This window comes from Octopus sinensis, linkage group LG7, assembly GCF_006345805.1.
Source record: "Octopus sinensis linkage group LG7, ASM634580v1, whole genome shotgun sequence".
Lineage (NCBI taxonomy): Eukaryota > Metazoa > Mollusca > Cephalopoda > Octopoda > Octopodidae > Octopus > Octopus sinensis.
In genome coordinates this window covers 91,610,000-91,635,421 of record NC_043003.1, presented here as the reverse complement: position 1 = coordinate 91,635,421, position 25,422 = coordinate 91,610,000, and the positions used below count along the sequence as shown (strand labels likewise).

The 25,422-nt window shown below is 37.9% G+C and overlaps 1 protein-coding gene and 1 long non-coding RNA gene across 2 annotated transcripts in view; both read right to left on the bottom strand.

Moving 5' to 3' along the window:
* The window catches only part of LOC115214159 (eukaryotic translation initiation factor 4E-binding protein 3), a 34,387-nt gene extending 31,857 nt beyond the window's left edge, over window positions 1-2,530 (bottom strand). Inside the window, exon 1 of the mRNA XM_029783235.2 lies at window positions 2,056-2,530. Coding sequence (XP_029639095.1) covers window positions 2,056-2,200 — 145 coding nt within the window. The 5' untranslated portion in view covers window positions 2,201-2,530. The remainder of the gene's footprint in view (window positions 1-2,055) is intronic.
* Window positions 2,531-4,741: 2,211 nt separating this feature from the next.
* Window positions 4,742-9,306, bottom strand: LOC118764322. The gene is made up of 3 exons (XR_005000136.1): window positions 9,168-9,306; window positions 8,584-8,586; window positions 4,742-4,755 (listed from the first exon to the last, which is right to left on the bottom strand). It is a non-coding gene; the product is annotated as an uncharacterized LOC118764322 (long non-coding RNA).
* Window positions 9,307-25,422: the final 16,116 nt, after the last annotated feature.

Below are 25,422 nucleotides of genomic sequence, written 5' to 3'. Positions count from 1 at the left end.
AAATATATACATTACATAATATAGTCCTAGATAGTGTAATAAAAACAAGCGGGACGGGAGTTTCGAGGCTTAAATCTCATGAGGATAACAAGGTGGGGGGGGGGGAATGGTAAAATTACAGAAGTTACTCTGTAATTTTACGGAGGAATTAACCAAAGGATGTGGATCCAACCAACTTAGTCACTGGTTCTAAACAGCAAACTCCACCCAAAAGAAATATTAGCGAAACTTCCTTCAGACCTGGGACAAATATTAAACGTTTAAAGACCCCCTTTTCAATCTTTACAAGCCCGTCCCGGTGACGATAAGCTCCCTCACCCACGAGATACTGAATTGTTACAGCGACAGTTGCACACCAAGATGAAGATGCATTCCTAACAAGATTTCTTTCACGATCGCAGAGAGAGGAAGAGGAGAAAAAATACAGGAGATAGTTACCTTATCAAATGAAAATTACATACTAAGCAAGTAAAAAATATTTCTAAAATAGGAGCACGGCCACAAACTTGGTGATAGAATTTAGTCGCTTTAATCGATCCAAGTTCTTCAATAGTGCCTTATTTTATCGACCCCTGGAGGGTAAAAGGCGAAGTTGACTTCAGTGGGGATATGAACTCGGAATCGAAAGAACAAAAATCGTAAATAATAATAATAGTATAGGTGTTTGTTTTAGCCTAAAGAATGACGACCCAGTTGTTTAAAAGTGCATCTGAAAGTAGATCTTGTTTACAATAACTGAAAAAGAAAATTGTCAACAACCTCCCATCACCACACATGGTGCGTGTAAAAATTAAATGTTAGTGTCGGACATAGTATAAACCCAAGGTTTTCAAATATTGCTGGAGAAACGGATTTTTTTGCTGTTTAAATTCCCAGTTATATCGGAGTCCATTAAATCTACCTAATATCAGTGTTTTTGGTGATGTACGAGTGTTTATTTTAGCCAGGTCTTGTCTAAAGTTACTAAGAACTTTCAAAATATGAGGAGATAATGCAACATAAGGCAATCTTTCGTCTCTAAACAAACATCTTATTCAATAAAAGTTACACTATTTTTTTTTCTTTTTTAAACTACGAGAACTAAAAACATAGATACGTGTCCATTTGAATGTTGATCTTTTCAGAAGAAAATCTCATTTCGGTCGAAAGGGTACTTTCTCTGCACTGTTGTTTGTATATTTCGTTTTTGTATATTACTAATTCACTTATTCTTTAACAACCCCCTAACTGAATTAAAACAGTGACTATTCATATAATTATCTTATTCATAAAACACGTGCAATCCAGTATTTAAACACATTGAAGATAAAACTCTAAAATTAAAAACATAATCAGTGAACAATTAATAAACATCAGATTTATTAAGTAATAAATAGTGCCATCTTTTCAGTGGGAATGAAATCAGAAGCAACGAGGGTCCAGAATGTGTTGAAATATTTTAGAAACACTAGATGTAATCCTCGCTAACATAACCACATGGAGCTTCCCTTGCATATGTTATTTCAATTTCATAATATATATAAAAGAGAAAAAGAAACACAATCGTATTTACATAAAATATTACATTTCGAAGTTTTTAATGTATAAAATCTGGTGTTACAAAATTTCAACTTCTTGCTTGCACAAACTTCTATAGGACCATATTGTTCAGCAAGTCTTAAAATGTTACGAGAAGTAATTAGGGTAGATTAAAGCATGGGTTTAATTATCGGATTTACTAATGTGTATAGATCGCAGGACGGGGCGGGAAAAACGATCGCGATGAACATTTTCACATGAGAAATGAAATTAAGGATAATTAAGATTTCCGCTTTTCTTCTCAATTCGCACAACAGAAGTCCCCCCGAAACACAATCACGTGCTCGACATGGATAGCCGCCATTTTGGAAGACGGAGCAAGGCGCACGGGGGGGGGGGACTCGCCTCATGTAAATCATGTAAATAAACAACATTCAATGGATATTGCATAATGCATCGAATTTATTTAACGGAGAGATGGATGAAGATAGATTATAATAATACATTGCAAAATATACACATGCAATTCGTTCTTACCTCCAGGAGTGGTGGAGAAAATTGAACCCCCAGGGGTTGTACTATAGTCCATAGGCATTTGAGTCGGGTCGTTTATTAGAATCCTTTTTGCAGGAATATCCCTGTTCTTGTGAGCATACATGGTGCTTTTGTTGTCTCCGGACATTTTCAGGTTGTATGCAACTGTTCTGTGCAAGAAGGCTTAACTATCGCACAATTTTGTTTATAATAAATGTCTCTGCATTAAATTTCAAACATATAATATTCATATACACATATGTATATATTGGTTTATTTTTAAATATTTATAAATTAAAAATAAGCTTTTTACTCATTGGGATTTTGAAAAATTACTTGTATGTGTCGTCCAAAAGTTTTAACAGCAAAAACAAGCAAGCACCCACAGCCTTCTCTGCACAGTTTTTGCCGAGCTGCTCTCTCTCTTGGCTTCTGCTAAACATCCGAGTCACATGGCACAGCACGCGAAAACAAAACGATAGCGAATTCGGAAGTACGAAATACCAACAGTGTCTAATCGCTTCTTTTGATTGTGAATTTTTGTTTTGCTCTTCGATTTCCCGTGAATATTATTAAATGACTGGATTAATAGGGATGGGGAATTGGCAGAAGAAATGTACTGGAAACAAAGGGGGGAAATGGAAGGTGATAGATGCAGCTGTACAGCCTTTTTTCATTTTTTTTTTTTTTAGATTTTGTCATGTATTTAACTAAAAACTGATTCTTAGCCACAATAAAATAATGACTACATCAGCCATAAAAATAAGCTTCGAAAAGTATTTAAGTAAATAAACAAAGCTGGATGTATACTACTTGAGCATATAAACTGTAAACAATGAACGAAAATATAATTTTAAAGACATTGTCAAAATTTATACGTATTTTCTACATGCAATAAAGACATCCACTGCACCTGTAACGTTAGGTAACGTCCTGGTTTGTATGCAAATGTATGCTTATGTATCTGTGATGTATTTGGATCTTCTAAATTGTTGCAAGATGCAGAGTGGGGACTAAAAAAGTATTAGTGAAAAAAGTGGGAGGACAGCTGTTCAAATAGTTTGAGAAGCACTGTTGTAAACAATAAACTTTGGGTATTTTTGTTCTTTGGGCAACCATGGCTGTGTGGTTAAGAAGTTTGCTTCCCAGCCACATGGTTTCAAGTTCAATGCCACAACATGGCCATCTTGGGCAAGTGTTTTTTTGTACTGTAGTCCCAGGTTGACCAGAACATTATGAATAGATTTGGTAAAAGGGCATCCAGCTGTAGAAACACTGCCAGATCAGACTGGGCCTGGTGCAGCCTTCTGGCTTCCCAGACCCCAGTTGAACCGTCCAACCCATGCCAGCATGGAAAGCGGACGTTAAATGATGATGATGATGATGAAACTGAAAGAAGCTCATCATATATGTTTGTGTGTGTGTGTATGATATGCTTACGTTGTTAAGCATGAGAATCAGCTGTAATTGAAGTTCCTTTATGTTGCCAATAAGAAAGAAAACAATTGTTGTTGTTGTGTCACTGAACCTGAAATCAATTTGTTGGGCCTAGTTTTCTGCTTTCTTATGTTTCATTCTGTGTACTATATATGCACTGTATGTAGCTTATTGCTGTTTTCTGTACCCTCTTTTTTCCTTTCCTGATGAATTGTAGTATACCTGATCAGTGTATGCAAAAAGTTCCTAATATACTCTTTTACTTGTTTCAGTTATTTGACTGTGGTCATGCTGGAGCACTGCCTTTAGTTGAGCAAATCGACCCCAGGACTTATTCTTTGTAAGCCTTGTACTTATTCTATCGGTCTCTTTTGTCAAACTGCTAAGTTACGGGGATGTAAACACACCAACATCGGTTGTCAAGCGATGTTGGGGGGGGAACAAACATATACATACATACAACAAGCTTCTTTCAGTTTCCCTCTACCAAATCCACTCATAAGGGTTTGGTCAGCCCAAGGCTATAGTAGAAGACACTTGCCCAAGGTGCTATGCAGTAGGACTGAACCCGGAACCATGTGGTTCGTAAGCAAGCTACTTACCACACAGCCATTCCTATACCTATATATATAATATATATATATATATTGGTCGTATACCGTCAACTCAATGTGACAGTTTTAGCCCTAGGAAACATCAACAGGAGACGTCAATGTTTCCTAGGGCTAAATGGCAGTGGTGTAATTCCCTTACGGGACTGTCACATTGAGTAGACGGTATACGACCACTATATCGCTCCACCACTGCTTATGTCTCTCTGAGACATTTAGAAATTCAATATTTCTAATATATATATATAATTCCTTTTTGGAATTGGATCTTGAAGCACATATAAAGCTATAAATATTACTATGTAAATATTGAGTTAAAAATCCTTTATGATAGAGAATGTTGACAGCTGCCCCTCAACTACATATAAGCATCAGTGGTTCAATGGTAAAATGCTCATCTGCTATGCGAACAGCCCAAGTTCAATTCCCAGCCAATGCATATGATCTTTTTAGATGCAGACATGGCTGTATGGTAAGAAGCTTGCTTCCCAGTCACATGGTTCCGGGTTCAGTCCCACTGCATGGCACCTTGGGCATATATCTTCTACTATAACCTTGGGCCAACCAAAGCCTTGTGAGTGGATTTGGTAGATGGAAACTGAAAGAAGCTCGTGTGTATACATATATATATGTATGTATATTTATGTGTGTGTGTCTCTGTTTGTCCCCCAAGCATTGCTTGACAACCAATGTTGGTGTGTTTATGTCCCCAAAACTCAGTGGTTTGGCAAAAGAGACTGATAAAATAAGTACTAGGCTTACAAAGAATAAGTCCTGAGGTTGATTTCTTTGATTAAGGGCAGTGCTCCAGCATGGCTGCAATCAAATGACTGAAATATGTAAAAGGTATATATATATAGTACTATGTAATGGTAAGATCCAAAGATCAAGATGTAGGAAGCCAGTAAGCTTCAAGCAGTCCATAGAAGGTATATAAAACAACTTTCAGGAACAATGGTGATTTACTGACATAGAAGGTTGTAAATTTTTCCCATATTCAATTTTCATAAGCTGAAAAAAGTTATTTCATAGTTCTTGGTTAGCAGTTGGGGTTGCTGTGTATATGCAAATAAAAATACACACATACACATGCTTACATGTACATATGCTATGATTGTGTGTTTATATCTATCTATCAATCTATATATGTGTGTGCATTTGGTTTCTTTTCAGCTTCTATCAACAAATCCACTTATTCACAAGTCTTTGGTTATGACACTTGCTCAAGGTCTGAACCCAAAACCATATAGTTGCAAAGTAAACTACTTATCAATACAACAACGTTTGCACGCATTCTACATTGTAGAACAAATCTTTCTCATTTGATCAAGCAAACTGTAATACTTTCAGAACTCGCCATGACCATCTCAACTTATCTTTAATTGTTTCAGTTACTAGACTGCAGCCATGCTGGAGCACTGTCTTGAAGAACTTTTAGTCAAATAAATCAATCCTAGTTATTATTTTTTCTTTTTAAGCCCGATACTTATTCTATTGGTCTCATTTGCTGAGCCACTAAGTTACAGAGGTGTAAACACACCAACAGCAGTTGGTTGCAGGACAAACACACACACACACACACACATGTGCACAACAGGTTTCTTTCAGTTTCCGTCTAACAAATCCACTCACTATTTATTTAGTTTTTATTTTTCAAGACAGTAAGGTGTAATATGAGCTGAGATTTAGCTGCTCTTTCTCTATTTCTCACAAGCTGAGTGAAGGCTCCTTATTTTGCATGGGATGGTTTTTTCACCATACTGTTATGGCAGTCAACTCACACCTGGAGGGGGTAAAAAAGAAGAGAAAAGAGAAGCACAAAAATGGTGATGATGATTATTACGAACACCACAATGATGATGGTGGTGAGGGTGGTGCAGGTGCCGATTGTCACGTATGTTGTTGGCATGGTCATAATGATGATAATGATACTGGTGGTGGCAGCAGTGGTGACGGTAGTGGTGGTGGCAGCAGTGGTTTTGATGGAAGTGGTGGGTGTGGTCATTGTCATCATGGTGGTGGTGATGATGATAAGGATGGTGGTGTTGGTGGTGGAAGTGGCAGTGGTGGTGATGGTGTTGATGATGATGATGATGGAAAGTGACTCATATGGGTCATAAGAGATCAATAAAGTGTGTAGGATACTACAAGTACAGTATTAACTGCCAACTAAACTATTCACTAATTGTGTTCTGGATTGCATCAGCCTTAGTGAAACAGAATGGAAAAATATTACTTTATCAGGTCTAAACTCTTTATCTCTTCCCATTGGTTAAGCAAAACAGGAAGTAGGGGTTGCACGCAGATAAATACTATTGAACTGTTGGATAAATTCATTTAGCAAAATCTCTCTCAAAGGAATCCATTCAGCCAATAAAAAATAACGGTCAAAGGATTTTTTTTTCGCTTCCCAATTCACTAACTTCACTTTTTATGGTTTGTTGTTATTTTATTCCAAATCAGACCTGATTGACCAGGCATTCCAACTGTAGCTATCTTATCTTTTTTTAAGAGCATGTAGGACTATGCTTTCCAGTGTATCCTTACAATACTGTACTTGTAGTATCCTACACTCTTTATTGATCTCTTATGACCCATATGAGTCACTTTCCATCATCATCATCATCAACACCATCACACAATAAGGTGAGGTTTCTGTTTTTGTATGACTGTAAACTGCACCTGGTGGTGGAGCCTTGGTTTGAAAGCTCCAGGGTTTTGAGGAGTGGGGAACCACCCCTTAGCCACTATTGTTCCCGGATCTACTCTGACCCAGAGTAGTAGCACCTTTCAGAGTTCCAGTATGAGTTAACTAGCATGTAAATAGAGGTCAACTATGAATATGGGAATGACCAACCCTAGACCAAATCACAGGTGGATCCTTAACAAAGCCGAGTACTCATCAACATTTAACATTCATTCTCCATGCTGGCATGGGTTGGACAGTTTGACAGGAGCGGGCCAGACGAAAAGCTGCCTGGGCTCCACATCTATTTTGGCATGGTTTCTTCAGCTGGATGCCCTTCTTAACACCAACCACTTCACAGAGTTGTGCTTTAACACAGCACCAGCACAGATGCTTTTATGTGGCACTGGCAATGGGTGCTTTTAATGTTGAGCCAGACCCACTAGCCCACAAGTTTAGGATCACTGAGCTGAAGAATGTTGTAAGTGACCTGCCTGTATTCAAGGACAACCATGATTTTACTTAGCTTGGTGTATCTTCTGAAGCACAGCAAACCACCATAAATCTCAGTCCCTTGTCACTCCCTTTGTGAGGCTCAATGTCTGAAGCTCCTTTCTCATCACTTCATCCCATGTCTTTCACAATTAGAGATCAGGACTTCTTGATGCAGCCGTCCTCATCCATAATGCAGTGTTGAAATTATGAGATGCAGCATGATGGGTGAGAACTATTTTGTCAGATGAACTTATTGAAGCAATGGTGAATATCATTAGGTGCTGAGTGGATGAACTGTCAACAAACTGTCAATGGCCTGGGTCAACCAGTTCAGTCAACAAACTGTTATCATTTTCTGGTCATGACACATACAGATAAGTCATTCAACTATTGAAAGACCAATATGGCTTATATGTCCGGTTGAGCTGCCCAACTGGACAATAACAATGATCTAGAATGTCCTCATTTAACATATTAAGGTGTGAGTTCAGGAAAATTTAGCTGCTATTTCTAGTAAATCTAGGCCCTTTGTTTATTCCTTTTGAGGTTTGTGTTTTTGGCTTACCTTTTGAGTGAGATTGAGAAAATGGAATCTGTACAGAAGCCCATTCGTAGATTATACCTGTAATTCAAAAGTGACAGCCTTGTCACATGGATTTTGCCTGAGAATTACATTATAGGTACATGTGTCAGTGGAATAACCAGCCACTTTCACACAAATTTAATTAGTTTGGAAATTCTGAACAAGAACCATTTTCCTATTCTAAGTAATGATGTTGAGTATAATGTTAAGCTGTATGATGTTGCTGCTGTTGTTGTTTAGAACCAGGTCAGATCTGATTGAGTAGACATCTGATCAACAACATTCCATATATGACAATATAACTTTTTTTTTTCTTAGCCCAGTATATCATATCTAATACAACATTATTCAGTGTGTCATTCCTTTGTTTTTTTTCTTTTTCTCAAAACAGTAGTTTCTGATTTGAGGGAGAGTGAGATTTGACAGTTATTACTAGCTATATAAGTGGCCATGTAGAAACTACCTTACAACGATGATGGTGGTGGTGGTGGTGGTGGTTATGAAAATGATGATGATGAATTTGTTCTAACAGCAACAGTGAGTGCCATTTTCAGAGGGGACAGACTGTGAGGTAAAAAAACTTGCTTCCTAATCACATGGTTCCAGGTTCAGTCCCAATGCATGGTACCATGGGCAAGTGTCTTCTACTATAGCCTTGAGCTGACCACAGCCTTGTGAGTGGATTTGGTAGACAGAAACTGGGGAGGGAATATGATGACTGCCTTCTATTGTCGGAGGTGGATTAGCACAACTGGTCAGTGGCTACTGTGGAAGAGGTGATAAAACGAAAATGGGCCAGGGGTTTAGGTTAGGAGTTATCTCCCTGCCGGTAAGAGTTACCATGAAGTGGGGAAAGCGTGTATTATTAATGTGGATGAGGGGTATGGTAGGTGTAACAGTGTCATATGTATAATCCAGGGTTTCAGATACATATAGCTGTGTTCGTTGGTCCGTTTTCTTTTTTGTAAAAATAAAGTCATGGAGGTGGTTTGTGTCAGCATGCAGGGGAGAGGTGTTATGTGGGGGTACAATCTGTGTGAAGGGATATGTGTTGGGGTATGCATGTGTGTACATGGGTGCATTGGTATGTGCTTTGGTCAAACTCTTTTTGCTGTGCTCAAGGGCATTGGTGGAAGGTTGTCTGCATAAGCTGTAGGCAGGGGGACCTGTGGTTGCAGTTATGGTGGGGTGCGCAGGTACAGTAGAATGTACTTCCTCCCCTGGCCCTTTTTCATGATGATCTTTTTCACAGCAGCCATTGACCGAATGTGTTAATCCACCTCTAACAGTAGAGAGCAGTAACCAGATTCCCTTCCATATCGGCCAACTCTGATGAGCGTAAAGTTATATAATCGGATTGTTACCTAACACTCCATTGTATTCTTTACATGAAACCAATTGGTGAGATCAGCCATGATGGATATTTAATACTATACATTTTGGATAATATACCCACTCAACTGACAGATATACAAGTGCACCTTTTCCCTGACTTATGGTCTCTTAGACGATTCACACACACACACACACATACATACACACACACACACACACACACACACATACATACATACATACATACATATATATGTGTGTGTGTGTGTGTATGTATGTATATATGTATATGTGTGTATTTATGTGTGAGAATCTGTGTTAGTCCCCCTACAATCTCTTGATAACTGATGCTGGTGTGTTTATGTCCTCATAACTTAACAGTTTGGAAAAAAAAGACCCACAGAATAAGTACCACGCTTACAAAGAATAAGTTCTGGGGTCGATTTCTTTGACTAAACTCCTTTAAAGCAGTGCTCCAGCAGGCGGCAGTCAAAATATTGAAACAAGTAAAAGAATAAAAGAATAAAGCTTGAGTATTGATTGGAGTAGTTAAGCCAAACCTATGAACAAGTTAAGTTCAGCTACACACAACAACAGTAGTACACTTGTATATATGTTTATCACAAATAAATGAGGCAACACAGAAGTTATCTAATACTTGAGTTTATCTCTGTATTGTTTCTCTGATGTATGTTTTGGTTTAGGTTTGTTGTCATATTTGTGAGATAAGAAAAACCTCCTCACAAATCAATAAAAAAAACACACACACTTACACACACATACATTCATATTGTTCACCATTCCTTCTACTGGTTGCCATAGTTACAAAGATCACAGAGTATATATAGGAAAAAAACAACATTGGAGAGCTGCTTCTGAAATTATTTACTAAATAATTTCAGAACCAAATCTCCAATGTTCTCTCTCTCTCTCTCTCTCTCTCTCTCTCTCTCTCTCTCTCTCTCTCTCTCTCTCTCTCTCTCTCTCTCTCTCTCCATATATATATATATATATATATATATATATCAATCACGGATGTATGGTAAGAAGCTTGCTTCCCAACCACATGGTTCCGGGTTCAGTCCCGCTACATGGTACCATGGGCAAGTATCTTCTATTATACGAGGGGCGTTCAATAAGTAATGCCCCTGACCCACTTCCCATAGCAGTAGAGCAACGAAACTTGGCACAGTTATTAGTCTTTTCCTGCATAGTAAGCACCCAGAGTTACGCATTTCTCCCATCGTTTGATGCAGCTCTGAAGACCGTTTTTGTAGAAGACCCCAGCTTGGTCCTCCAACCACGACGTGACTTCAGAAATCAAGGCTGCATCACCTGGGAATCGTTTTCCTTTCAAAAACAACTTCATGGCTGGGAAGAGGTGAAAATCAGAGGGTGCAAGGTCAAGAGAGTAGGGGTATGGGGGAGGAGATCATAGCCGCACGCCTGTGCTTCTGATCTGGCGACACGCAAGTTGTGGACCGGAGCGTTGTCCTGCAGGAGGAGGATGCCTTTGCTGATCTTGCCCAGCCTCTTGATTTTGATAGCTTCTCTTAATTTCCTCAAAAATGAAGCATAATTGTGGTACACTTTGCCAGGAAATCTGTCATCACTACTCCATCCTGGTCCCAGAAGACTGTGAGTGTGTCCTTGCCAGCGGAGGGCTGCACTCTTGCCTTCTTTGGAGGAGGTGAGTCACAGTGCTTCCCTTGCATTGACTGGGCTTTGGTCTCTGGATCATAGTGATTGACCCAGATTTCATCCTGTGCAATCAGTCTTTTGAAAAACTTTGACTCATCTTCTTGGCACATCTCCAAATTCATCCTCGAGCACTCAACACGTTCTTGCTTCTGAAAAGGTGTGAACAACCTGGGAATCCATCTGGAAGACAACCTTTGCATATGCAAAGGGTCATGAATGATAGTTTCCACAGACCCGGTACTAATCTTGACCTAATGGGCTATTTGGCGAATAGTTATGCGTCGATCTTCCAAAATGGCAGCCTCAACTTGACGGACAGATGCCTCATCAATGGCAGAAGGGGGCGACCAGATCTGGGTGCCTTTTCCACAGAGTTCCGACCATGTTTGAATTCACGATGCCAGCGTTTTACAAGGTCATATGATGGAGCATCATCACCATAAGTTACTTTCATTTCATCAAAAATCTCCCATGGTGTGCGTCCTTTCAAATACAAAAAACGGATCACTGCTCGACACTCAACAGGCTCCATTTCACACTTGACTCAGTTCAAACACCTGTGAAGCAGAAACCACAATTAGTTCAGAGCTGTAATTCACCATATAATCTATAGAGATATGAATAATTGCACATGCAAAATTTCAGCAAGATCAATCAACTGCAAGTGGGTCAGGGGCATTACTTATTGAACGTCCCTCGTAGCCTCAGGCAAACCAAAGCCTTGTGAGTGTATTTGGTAGATGGAAACTGAAAGAAGCCCATCATATATTTGTATATATGTATGTATCTATACACATGTGTCTGTGTCCCCCCCCAATTACCTCTTGACAACTAGTGTTGGTGTGTTTACATCCCTGTAACTTAGCAGTTTGGCAAAAGAGACCAATAGAATAAGTACTAGGCATAAAAATAAGCACCAGGGTTGATTTTTTTTAGCATAACCCTTCAAGGTGGTGCTCCAGCATGGCTGCAGTCAGATGATTGAAACAAGTAAAAGAATAAAGAATATATACATATATATGTATATGTATATATATGTTCTTTGTTATAATCAGAAATGGCTCTGACAAAAGTTGCATTCATTTTTCAGGTCGTTCAACTTTTCTCAACTGATCAATAGACCAACTGAGTAAAGCTGTCAGTAACAAACCAATAATGACTTCTGGAGTGGCTGTGTGGTAAGTAGCTTGCTAACTAACCACAATGGTTCCGGGTTCAGTCCCACTGCATAGCATCTTGAGCAAGTGTCTTCTACTATAACCTCAGGCGGACCAAAGCCTTGTGAGTGGATTTGGTAGATGGAAACTGAAAGAAGCCCATTGTATATATATGTATCTCTCTCTCTCTCTATATATATATATATATATATATATATATAATATATATATATATAATATATATATTATATATATAATATATATATATATATATATATATATATATATATATATATATATATATATATATATATATATATATATACATATATATATGTATGTGTGTTTGTATGTTTGTGTGTCTGTATTTGTCTCCCCAACATCGCTTGACAACTGATGCTGATGTGTTTACAGCCCGGAACTTAGCGGTTCAGCAAAAGAGACCGATAGAATAAGTACAAGGCTTACAAAGAGTAAGTACTGGAGTCGATTTGCTAGACTAAAGGCAGCGCTCCTTTAGAACACTGAAGGAATGGTAAAGACATGGGGGAGGGAGTGGGAGGGAAAGAAGCAAGTGGAAGAGAGATAAAGAGGACATGGGAAGACAAGTGATGATTTGGAAGGGAAACACTAAGAATAGTGCCACAATATTGTTATACTGGTGTGCTGAGAGCTTATGAAGTATTTTGCCTGGATTGATAATCCCTTACCAATAACTCTTACAGTGGTAAGAAACTCTCAAGAGAGTTGAATAGTAGGTCTTCAAGGAAAAAAACCCACTCTGGTAAATGTTTCAGTTCTTAACTTCTTACACTCTAAGGGGACCTGCACACAACCAGGTCATGACTCCAGGGTGCCCTTCTGCTGACACTTTTTAACCACTTGGATACTGGAGACTTGTGCATTTAAACTGCCTTAGGATTAACATAACTCAAACACGAAACCTTGCATTTGTGAGAGAGACTTCACTGCTCTATGACTAGTAGATCTTTTACCACCATTTGTTTGGTTTCAGTTCCCCTTCCAAGGCTTTTGATTGGTTCCTCTGCCACTAATTGGGATATTTTGGTTGGCTACAGTGAACACAACTGTTTCTGCTAGCTTTCCTTTCTGCAGAAAGAAGCTCTAGGATTTCTTTGGTTTGAACTTAATTCTGAAAGATGCAGCTACTTTGTCCAACTCTTTCAGCATCCTGTGTGTTTCGTCCCCTTTTGTGGAAAGGACTGTAGTGTTGTCCATGAGGCCTTAGGAGGTGGCAAGGTGGCATCTGAAATCTCTCTCCTAGTTGTACTGGAGCTGATTCTGTGTGTGTGTGTGTGTGGTAAGAAGCTTGCTTCCCAACCACATGGTTTTGAGTTCAGTCCCACTGCATGGCATCTTAGGTAAGTGTCTTCTACTATAGCCTCAAGCTGACCAAAGCTTTGTGAGTGGATTTGGTAGACGGAAACTGAAAGAATCCTGTCATATATATATATATATATATATATATACTCTTTTACTCTTTTTTTACTTGTTTCAGTCATTTGACTGTGGCCATGCTGGAGCACCATCTTTAGTCAAGCAAACTGACCCCAGGACTTATTCTTTGTAAGCCTAGTACTTATTCTATCGGTTTCTTTTGCTGAACCGCTAAGTTACGGGGACACAAACACACCAGCATCGGTTGTCAAGCGATGTTGGGGAGACAAACACAGACACACAAACATATACACACACATGCATATATACAACGGGCTTCTTTCAGTTTCCGCCTACCAAATCCACTCACAAGGCTTTGGTTGGCCCGAGGCTACAGTAGAAGACACTTGCCCAAGGTGCCACGCAGTGGGACTAAACCCGGGATCGTGTGGTTGGTAAGCAAGCTACTTACCACACAACCACTCATATATATAAGTATATTTATGTGTGTGTGTCTTTGTGTCTGTGTTTGTCACCTTCAAACTGCTTGACAAATGATGTTGGTGTGTTTACGTCCCTGTAACTTAGCAGTTTGGCAAAAGGGACCAATAGAATAAGTACTAGGCTTACAAGCAATAAGTCCTGGGGTCAATTTCTTCAACTAAAAACCCTTCAAAACAGTGCTACAGCATGGCCACTGTCAAATGACTGAAACAAGTAAAAGATTAAAAGATTAATATATATAGTCTGCCAATTATAGTGGACTACTTTCAACTAAACAGTCATATGTACCTGACAAAAAGGTATGCTGGACAGCAACAAGACATTTGTAATGTTACATAAGATGCATCCAATGTGATTTTGAAACAAATGTAGTGCTAGCTACCTCTTTTATTTATAGATTTGATTATTGCATCATAAGCTATATTCATTGCTTTTAAAATGGAGTTGTATAGCATCTGTCATTATCTGATATCAAGCTGCCAGAGACTTCTCTGATTCTCTACTATAAATTTGCTGTTTAAAAGTGATTTAAATTAAAACTTTCTATCAAAATTTCATGCTAAATTTCATGTTCTAAACACCAGCTTAATATTGGTTTCAAATTTTGGCACAAGGCCAGCATCGGTACTTATTTTATCAACTCCAAAAGGATGAAAGACAAAGTCAACCTTGGCGGAATCTGTACTCAGAACATTAAACATTTTTCCTGGCATGCTAACAATTCTGTTAAGCCTTATATCAGCTTAATATAAGCAAAAGTTATTTGACCAAATTCCTCATTATTTTCATTGTTAACTGTATTTAGAAAAAAATATAGTAATATCAGGGTTAATTCCTAATTTGAAGTAGGACGTCTCACTATATTAGACATTTGTAGAAAAGCCTATCCTCCAAATATTAACTGACAAATCATTTATTAAAGATAAAATAGTATAGTAAATATGAGAAACAAAGTATATGTAATTTTAGAGGATGGAATGACAGGCCTTCTCTTGTGTAATTGAGAATGCGATGCACAGGTATGGTTGGGTATAGGTGAGGTTGTGTGGTTAAGAAGTTTGCTTCCCAGTAACATGATTTGGGGTTCAATCCCATTGCATGGCACCTTGCCTAATGTCCTTTACTATGGCTGAGGGCCAACCAAAATATTATGAGTTAATTCAGTAGACAGAAACTGAAAGATGTCCATCTCATATATCAATATTATCCACATTCCATGCTTGGGTTGGGTTGGACAGTTTAACAGGATTCAATAGGTTCAAGGATTGCATTGTACTCCAATGTCTGCTTTGACATGTTTGCCATGGTTGGTTGTCATTCCTAACACCAACCACTTTACAGAATGTACTGGATACTTTTTACTTGCTACCAGCGCTGTTGACATCACCATGCAGCTTGCAAGACTACAATTTGCAAGACTACAATTAGGCACTAATTTGTAATACGAGGGACGTTCAATAAGTAATGCCCCTGACCCACTTGCAGTTGTTTGATCTAGCTGAAATTTTGCATGTGCAATTATCTATATCTCTATAGATTAAGTGGCAAATTACAGCTCTGAATTAATTGTGGTTTCTGCTTCACAGGTGTTTGAACTGAGTCAAGTGTGAAATGGAGCCTGTTGAGTGTCGAGCAGTGATCTGGTTTTTGTATTTGAAAGGACGCACACCATGGGAGACTTTCGATGAAATGAAAGTAACTTATGGTGATGATGCTCCATCATATGACCTTGTAAAATGCTGGCATCGTGAATTCAAACATGGTCGGAACTCTGTGGAAACAGCTCCCAGATCTGGTCGCCCCCTTCTGCCATTGATGAGGCATCTGTCCATCAAGTTGAGGCTGCCATTTTGGAAGATCGACGCATAACTATTCGCCAAATAGCCCATTAGGTCAAGATTAGTACCAGGTCTGTGGAAACTATCATTCATGACCATTTGCATATGCAAAAGGTGTCTGCCAGATGGATTCCCAGGTTGCTCACACCTTTCCAGAAGCAAGAACGCGTCGAGTGCTCGAGGATGAATTGGAGATGTGCCAAGAAAATGAATCAAAATTTTTCAAAAGTCTGATTACACAGGATGAAACCTGGGTCCATCACTATGATCCAGAGACCAAAGCCCAGTCAATGCAGTAGAAGCACCGTGACTCACCTCCTCCAAAGAAGGCAAGGGTGCAGCCCTCCGCTGGCAAGGTCATACTCACAGTCTTCTGGGACCAGGACGGAGTAGTGATGACAGATTTTCTGGCAAAGGGTACCACAATTACAGGAGCCTATTATGCTTCACTTTTGAGGAAATTAAGAGAAGCTATCAAAATCAAGAGGCAGGGCAAGATCAGCAAAGGCATCCTCCTCCTGCAGGACAACGCTACGGTCCACAACTCGCGTGTCGCCAGATCAGAAGCACAGGCATGCGGCTATGAACACCTCCCCCATCCCCCTACTCTCCTGACCTTGCACCCTCTGATTTTCACCTCTTCCCAGCCATGATGTTGTTTTTGAAAGGAAAGCGTTTCCCAGATGATGCAGCCTTGATTTCTGAAGTCACGTCGTGGTTGGAGGACCAAGCTGGGGTCTTCTACAAAACCGGTCTCTAGAGCTGCATCAAACGATGGGAGAAATGCGTAACTCTGAGTGGTTCATATGTAGAAAAAGACTAATAACTGTGCCAAGTTTCGTTGCTCTACTGCTATGGGAAGTGGGTCAGGGGCATTACTTATTGAACGCCCCTCGTAATGCTAAAGTGGAGTTTCAAAATAAGTATAACACTGTAAATTTGAGGGTGAACCATTGAATATGAGGAAGCAGTATCATCCAGTGCATACCCTTAGCGACAAAAATGGTTTGCTGCTCATATGTCAGAGTATTCACTCAGAAGAATATGCTAAGCTTTAGAGTCTCATATTTGTTGCCTTTGAATAGTGAGTCTGGTTCTCAAAGAAAGTTTTGTTTGTCCCATGTAATCTTCATTACAACTTTCATATTTAATAGCACAAATTCAATTCTTTGATGAACAGAAGAAGTTATAATCAGAGTTCCAATAAAAACATTGAAGTGTGCCTGTATTTTTTTATTCTTTTACTTATTTCAGTCATTGGACTGAGGTCATACTGGAGCACTGCCTTGACGGGGTTTCAGTTGAACAAATTAACACCAATTCTTATTTTTTAAAGCCTCATAACTCCTTCTATTGGTCTTTGTTACTGAACTGTCAAGTTACAGGGATGTAAACTGATCTCAATGTCAGCTATCAAGCAATGTGAAAACAAATAATGTCAGGAATTATTATCTCCATTCATCATCCTCGTTATCATCATCATTTAACGTCTGGTGTCCATGCTGGCATGGGTTAGATGGTTTGACCAGAGCTGACAAGCCGGGGAGCTGCACCAGACTCCAGTTTGAATTGGCGTGGTTTCTATGGCTAGATGCTTTTACATGACACCACACGAGTGCTTTTATGTGGCATCACTGGCATCACACAGGTGCTTTTACATGTTGCTGCATGGTATCTTCATTAAATGTATCAATTAACACCAAAGAAGCATTTGTTTCTTTTCCATCTTGAAATGTGATGGAACTGTCCTTTCCAACCTGATATCACATGCACATGCACATTTATATACATGATATGTTTCATATAGTTTCTTTCTCCCAAACTCATCTGTTGGCCTAGGATTATAGTAGAAGACACTTGCCCAAGGTGCCATGTAGTGGAACTGAATGAGAAATCACATGGCTACAAAGTGAACATGCTAACCACACAGCCATCCTACACCTATGAGGAAAATTTTTGGAGCGTATCAAATTAAATGAATAGATGTTATTTAAATAGAGTCTATTGATAACCTGGTATTGGTATAAAAAAGAATAAGGTCACAGAGAATGAAAGTTAATTAAACAAATTGATATGTTTGTGTTACTAGACCAAGTTTTAAAATTATGTGCTAATGAAAGTGACTAAACTGTCAGAGTGACAAAGCAAAGTTTGATTTTTTTTTACAGCAATGGTAATGTGAATGTTTTACCTTTTATTTGTTTCACTCGTTAGATTGTGGCCTTGCTGGGGCACCACTTTGATGAGTTTAGTTCAACAAATGAACCCCAGTACATATTTTTAAACTCATTACTTATTCTATTGGATTCTTTTGCCAAACAACTAAGTTGCATGTATGTAAATAAACCAATAACAGTTGTCAAACGGTGGTAGGAGCACACACACACACACGAGAGAGAGAGAGAGAGAGAGCTACTTTCAGTTTCCATCTACCAAATCTACTCACAAGGCATCAATCAATCTGGGATAATAGCACTGCACATTAATGTTTGGTTTTATGTCAAGTTATATTTAATGCAGTTTTGGTCCCTACCTGTTTCCAATGCCAGATAGGCTGTGCACTTTTTTGTCTGAATTTCCAGTGCTGTACTGTGGGTCTGAACCCAAGATCACATGGTTGGGATGTAAGCTTTTTAACCACACAGCTACATCTGTACCTATAAATGCATCAATGCCAGTGCTCGACTGGGGCTTATTTTATCAACCCAGAAAGCTGAAGAAGCAAAGTAGACTTCAGTGACATTTGAACTCAGAACATACAAGCAGATGAAATACATCTAAGTATTTTGTCTGTTACAGCTTGCAACCCAGTACTTTTTTTTTTTAAGCCTGGTACTTATTTTATTGGTCTCTTTTGCCAACTCACTAAGTTACAGGGACATAAACTCACCAACACCAGTTGTCAAGAGGTGGGGGTGGGGGGAAACCACATACACAAAGACACACACATGCATAGGAGTGGCTGTGTGGTAAGTAGCTTGCTTACCAACCACATGGTTTCGTGTTCAGTCACACTGCATAGCACCTTGAGCAAGTATCTAATCAATATTGGCTGACTTATTTATGGGTGAGGCAGCAACTTAAGAGAAATGTGCAATTCTAGAACCTTCTGACAGTTATTTAAAGGCAAGCTAATTCAGTTTAGAGCTATTCATATCAGTTTGTTGTTTTTCCTTGTATCATAGTATCTCATCTCTCATCTTTCTCCTATTCACAGGCCTTAACTAGTAGTGTCAACCAATGTATATTCATTATAAGCAATGGTTCATATGTCCTGTACCACTTACACATTATTAATTTACTGGATGTGGCCATCTGTAAATTCAGCGAGATAAATAATTTGGAAATTCAGACACTATCTTAGTATGGTGGTTATTTTCAAAAGTGTATAGCCTATCTGGCACTGAGAATAGATAGGGAAGAAGGTAGGACCACAACTGCACTAAGTATAATTTGACTTGAAGTCAAACATTAACATGGCTGTGGGGTAAGAAGATTGCTTCTCAACCACATGGTTTTGGCTTCAGTCCCACTGCATGGCACTTTGAACAAGTGTCTTTTATTTTGGCTTTGTACCAACCAAAGCCTTGTGAATGGATTTGGTAGACAGAAACTGAAAGAAGCCTGTTGTATATCTGTGTTTATGTGTGCTAGTCTCCTTACCATGATATCATGTGATAGTTGTAAGCAAGTGTTCTTCATTTTCAATCTTCCATGAAAACAAGTCTGATATAGAGAAATATTACCTTACTTGGAAACAGGTGAGGGTTAGTGAAAGGAAGGGCATCCAGCTGTAGAAAATTCACCTCTATAAATTTTACCCACCCATGTAAGCATAGAAAAGTGGATGCTAAAGTGATGATATATTTTCTAGTCAGCCTAAAATACAAAGGTTATGCCTACTAGCTTCTTTTGATTAACTAATTAAAAAAGAAAATGAATATTTAATTTCATTCAGTTTATAAAACAAAAAAATATATAGAAAGCAGAGGTAAGTTTTAACATTAAAAATATGTTGTTGATCCTGATTATGCAGACCAATTTTGGAAAGCGCTCAACTAGTGACTATTCCATCTTTAGTTTTTAGCAATAGTGTAAATAGAATTTTGTTATACAAATGTATCTTATCTTGTTTGATATAGTAGCATGTGATTAAGTGTAGTGAAATCTTTGCTGGCTTATGCATGTCAAAAAAAAAAAAATCGAAAGAAAACTTGGTTGATTACCAGTACAAGAAAGTGGTGGGGGGTAGAGGTGGGGGGTGTATGTGCATGAAAACTCTTTGGTTGGACCTGGGTTTACACCCACTAAGCAAATTTCATTCCTGTACTTATATCCCTCCCCCCAGTTTAGATACAAGGATGAAGATAAATACAAGACAAGACACCTGCAGCTGAACCACAGCAGCTTAGGACAGAAACCAGCGAAAGAGAGTAATCTATGTTTGTACTACAACACATGACTGTTGACAATTAATAGTCATCAATGACTATTAATGGACAACTTATGATTATGAGGATGATGATTATCATCATGAAGGCATGCGTAAAAAGCACCCTTCGAGTGATGGCCCTCACGGACACAGTAACATGTGACCAGGACCTTTGGCAATATACTGTGCTTGAGAAAACCTGTCAAGCCAAGTGAGGTCATAGTCATGGCTGATGCTGGTGTTTCATAACTGGCACCTGTGCTGATGGCATGTGAAAAGCACCCACTACACTCTTGGAGTGGTTGTCATTAGGAAGGGCATCCAGCCATAGAAACCATGCCAGATCAGATTGAAACCTAGTGCAGCACTGCAGCTTACCAGTTTTCAGTCAAACCATCCAACTCATGCCTGCATGGAAAACAGACATTAAATGATGATGATGTTTCTGGCACAGTTTCTACAACCATGTGGAAGCTTCCTGATCCTATTGGAGCCAGATCAGAGAATAGTAAAGTTGCTGGACAATTCTTATTTGAACCGCCACTTAAACAGGGATCTTGTAATGCAGCTTGAGAAGTTCACATCATATTCATATATTCTCTATTTTGGGCTTGTTTTTTCTAACATTGGATACCCTTTCTGATACAAACCACTTTACAGAGTGCACTAGATCAGGATCATTTTAGCAGCATTATAGGCCCCTGTGCAAATCAATGCACTGGACCCTATAGTATTTACTTATTGACAGCAAGCCACAGCATACATAGATTAGAACTGGGCCCCGAGAACTGAGGGATCCCTGGGTATCTACCCAGTGAGGTCATGCTTTAAGGTGGCACTGCATTGGGTGCACTGAATCATGCAACCAGTACTCAAGGTGTTGTCCCATGTGAGGAGATCCAAAAAGCTCTAACTGTCATGTAAGAGTTCTTGTTCGGAATTACAGCTGAGAGAAAATATCTCAGGAGTATGGTCTGAATTTTTTAAAGGTTTCAAAATTTCTGTTGATTGATCTTCAAGAAATTGTTTCTTTTGCTTACTTTTAGATTTCATGTACACACAGAGATTTTGTCAACTAAATGCATAAACGATTTTGATTAAATTATCTCAACTATATTACTTGAGACACTGCTGTATTTCAATAAAGCAAGAGCAAGACAGATAATGAAGTTAATTCAATCAAAGATAACTTCTCCCCTGAAAACTGTAGCCTTGTACCAATACAATGAATGATTATTTGAAAGATAAAAGCAATTTGAGAAAACAATGTCTAGATAGAGAAAAAAAACAACTACAAAAGAAATAACCTTAATTTTGGTCAATATATATCTGAATTTCATAGATATGTTGTTGCTAGAATCTCTGAACAATTGATTTTTTTAATCAATTATTGACCATCTTGGTTCAGTCCTCCCTTTCCATAATGCTGACCCTTTTGGAATACCCTACTTGCACATTTTTCAGTTACAAATCAAAACTGCTCAAGAACATTATGTTGATCTGGTCAGGTTTGGGTGGTTTACGTAGGTCATAAGGCACAATCCTTTACCCAAGACCTGTCATCATCATCATAATTTAGTGTCTGTTTCCAATGCTGCCATAAAAAAAAGTGAGTACCACATGAAAGAAGAAAAGCTAATTAGATGAACTTGTGAGAAAAGCATTTGAATCTTTCTAAAATTTCATCTTATCATTTTAGAAAAAACAAACAAATAAGACAGGTTGGATAATGTAATCCTAGTGGCTGATGAGGAGAGAAGATGATTGCGGTAGGAACATTTAGATCATAGGTCTTCTTGAAAAATTACAAATATCCCCCAGGTCTGGTGTGTAATTCTTGTGACAAAGTTTTGTTTTGTGATTGAGAAAATGAAACTACTGAAGTGGCAGAGATTGTCATTTGGTGGAAACTTAGTAGGGAAAGTGAAGGAATTTCCTTTGAAAGGAAAGAAAACTGAAATTTAACAAAATGGTGTTAGTAAAATCTGATTTTGCTTTTGTGAATTTCTTTTGATTTATTTTATTTTAATTTGTCTAATAATAAACTAAAATATAAGAATTAGACAGGGTAACACTGTGGAAGACATTTAACAAATTTTGTAAACCATTTCCACCAATCTGTATAGGATGATTGATCTACCACATAGCACATACATCCCTAAAACACAACTACAAGTTAACTACTGCTATAGCACGTATAACTCTAAAAGAGTTACACCAGTTAACTACTGCTTCACTACCAACACCAACCTGCTCCATAACAACGTTGTTTTCTTTCAACAACTGTCCACCAGTGCCGAAAGCCCAACAACAGGATATGAGACTGAGTGAAGAAAGAATTTTGTCTAACACTACCAAGCTTTTCCATCTAAATATGTGAGACAAGTCATTAAACAGAACCATTCCAACACTGATTCATTGCTGCTAAATTAGGAATTAATTATTTCCAATGATGCAAGAAAGTTAATAATACTTTCGATGTTCCCGTATGACATTAATGCTTTTCACATAGCTCAACCTCCAATTTCAAAGAAAAACGGAAAAACATTCTCCCAGTTCCATTTCATTAGCGAATTTAGTTGAGTACCGCTTTTTTACATCCATTTTACATCCATTCAGATACGCCGATCTTTGTTGACATCAGTACTTTCACTTTCTGGATGACAACCCGAAACACCATAATTCTTGTTTCCATGCCTTAGCTATCTTTTCATCAGAAAATTCTGCTGTATGTCAGCAAAGCAAAGAGAAATGGATTGATGTTGCTCAAGACAGAATATTTTCACCGTATTTGAATTTAGGACTCCAATAACCAGATAGCAAAAGTCTTATACACTTGTTTCTATGTGACTAAGAAGAGCTTAACAAAATCGGTAAAATTAAAGAAAGTAAGAAAAAAGAATATAATTTAAATTTCTTTCATTTCTGTAGTATTAGTAACTTTTTATTTCTTAAGTGGCAGAGAAAAAGCAATAAAAAATGGATTAATGATAAATAAAATAAGTTTTATTTGTTATTATTTGCGTGTCATCCAGATGCGAAAGAAAATATTGTTTACCATGTTGTATATCGGTCAAGGACAGAATACGTAGGTAGAAACACATTTTCAGCACATCTAACCTTCCGTACTTTTTCTTATTTTCATTTTTTTCTATTGTTTTCATCCCAAACAAATAAAGAATGCCTTCACGACCAAAATAGAACGGAATTCAAATCCACTCTTACACCAAGCACAATTAATTTTCCTTTATAATAAATAATTAAAAATACAACTCAGTTTTCGTTTATCTTTCAAGTTATTGTTTTTAAATATTTCTCGTAGGATCTTTTTTAACTTCATTTACACTTGTTATTCAAATTCCATAATATTGTTATTAATGGGGATCTTTTGGCGTGTTTGTTAGTTCAGACACGGGACTTTTAAAAGAGTTTAGCGAGATACTTATATAATAGCATCACTATCATCATTATCTCCTGTCCATATGGGAATATTACTAACGGCATCATTTGAAAAAAAGAAAAGCGAAATGCTTAATTTTTTAAAAATCTTCCTTTTTAATTAACATTCGAGATGTTTTGGTAAATAAGCAAGTAGATAACTCGCATATGAACACATATATCTATCTCTATATACGTGTGTGTAATATATGTCTATATAAGTATATCATTATTATTTACAAAGTATGCATGTACAGATATACACACCTATAACATATACACACACGCTACATTATATCGATTTAAGTTAGACAAAATATCTTCTGGTTTCAAATCCTACCGAAGTCTTCCGTCAGTTTGATGTCGATAAAAGTACCAACGAAGTACTCAGTTGATTGCAACGACTAACCCCGCCCTTCCAAAATGCTAACCATGTGCTTAAATCAGAAACAGTCCTTTGTGTTGATGTGTATGTATATATATATATATATACATAAATGATGTAGTTGTTTTTAACAATGTGAACAGGAATGTGCTGCGTGCGTGTACAAATAATATGTATATGTAGAAGTATAAATATATGCATCTATCTATCTACTGTTGCATTGTTTACTATTACTTACAGGTCTACTATATGGAAAGTGATGTCGAAACTAGTTACTAACTGGGACTGCACATTCACTGCTGAATCTGTATTTCAGAGTTCAAATTTTTCCGAAACTATTAGTCTTCCGCCCTTCTACGGTCGTTAAAATGTGTATTGTATGCTATTATTAATGAAGTAAAATTTAATTCATGCGTTAAACTTTTCAAAACTTTCTTAAGCTGTATTCACATATTTTTATTATAAATCTAGATTTTGTTCGTGTATTTATTTGCTATTTATCAACATTTAAAATTACAAAAACAACAGGAATAATTGTGCAGTCTGCTTCTATGTAGGGGTGTACTCAAAGAGAGGGCGCACCCTATTTGTTTACATTGTTAAACATGCATTAAAGAACGTCACACCCGCGTGGGTGGTGTCTCGAACAGTAGCTAAAATGTAGAGGTGAAGGTTTTTAAGCGAAAAAGCTTACACGAACAACAAGGCCAATTAGAATAAGGGTAACTGAAGCTGAATTACGTATGTAGGATTTGATAACATGTAAATGGTTGTTGTTCCACATGTTCACGGACATCAATTACGACATAAAACTGCATGACATTTGACCACACCATTATTAAAAACAACGTGTGTGTGCCAACTCATATAATGGTTTCTTCCAATACTTCACCGAAAGGATGAAAGGTGAAGTTGACTTCAGCAGGATATGAAATAAGAACGTAAAGAGCCGCAAGAAATATTTACGCGAAACACGTATATATACCCATTAAGAGTGAAAGTGGACAAAAGTGCTGTTATTTTTTTCGGTTATTTATTTATTTTATTTTTTTCACCTTTTACTTGTTTCAGTCAGCAGACTGTAGCCCATGCTGGGGCACCGCTTTGAAGAATTTTTAGTTGAACGTATCGACCCTAGAATTTTCTTTTCTTTTTTACTTGACGCAGTTATACTGCAGTCATGCTGGGACACAACCTTGAAGAATTTTATAGTCGAAAGTATCGATTAAAAATTCCTCAAGGCGGTGCCCCAGCATGGCCACAGTCCAATGACTGAAACAAGTAAAAAGAAAATAAAAAACGGAATATATCACAGAATGTAGTTTTGATCAAGCTTGTAGGAATATGACCGTGTGTGAGAAGGTTGATGA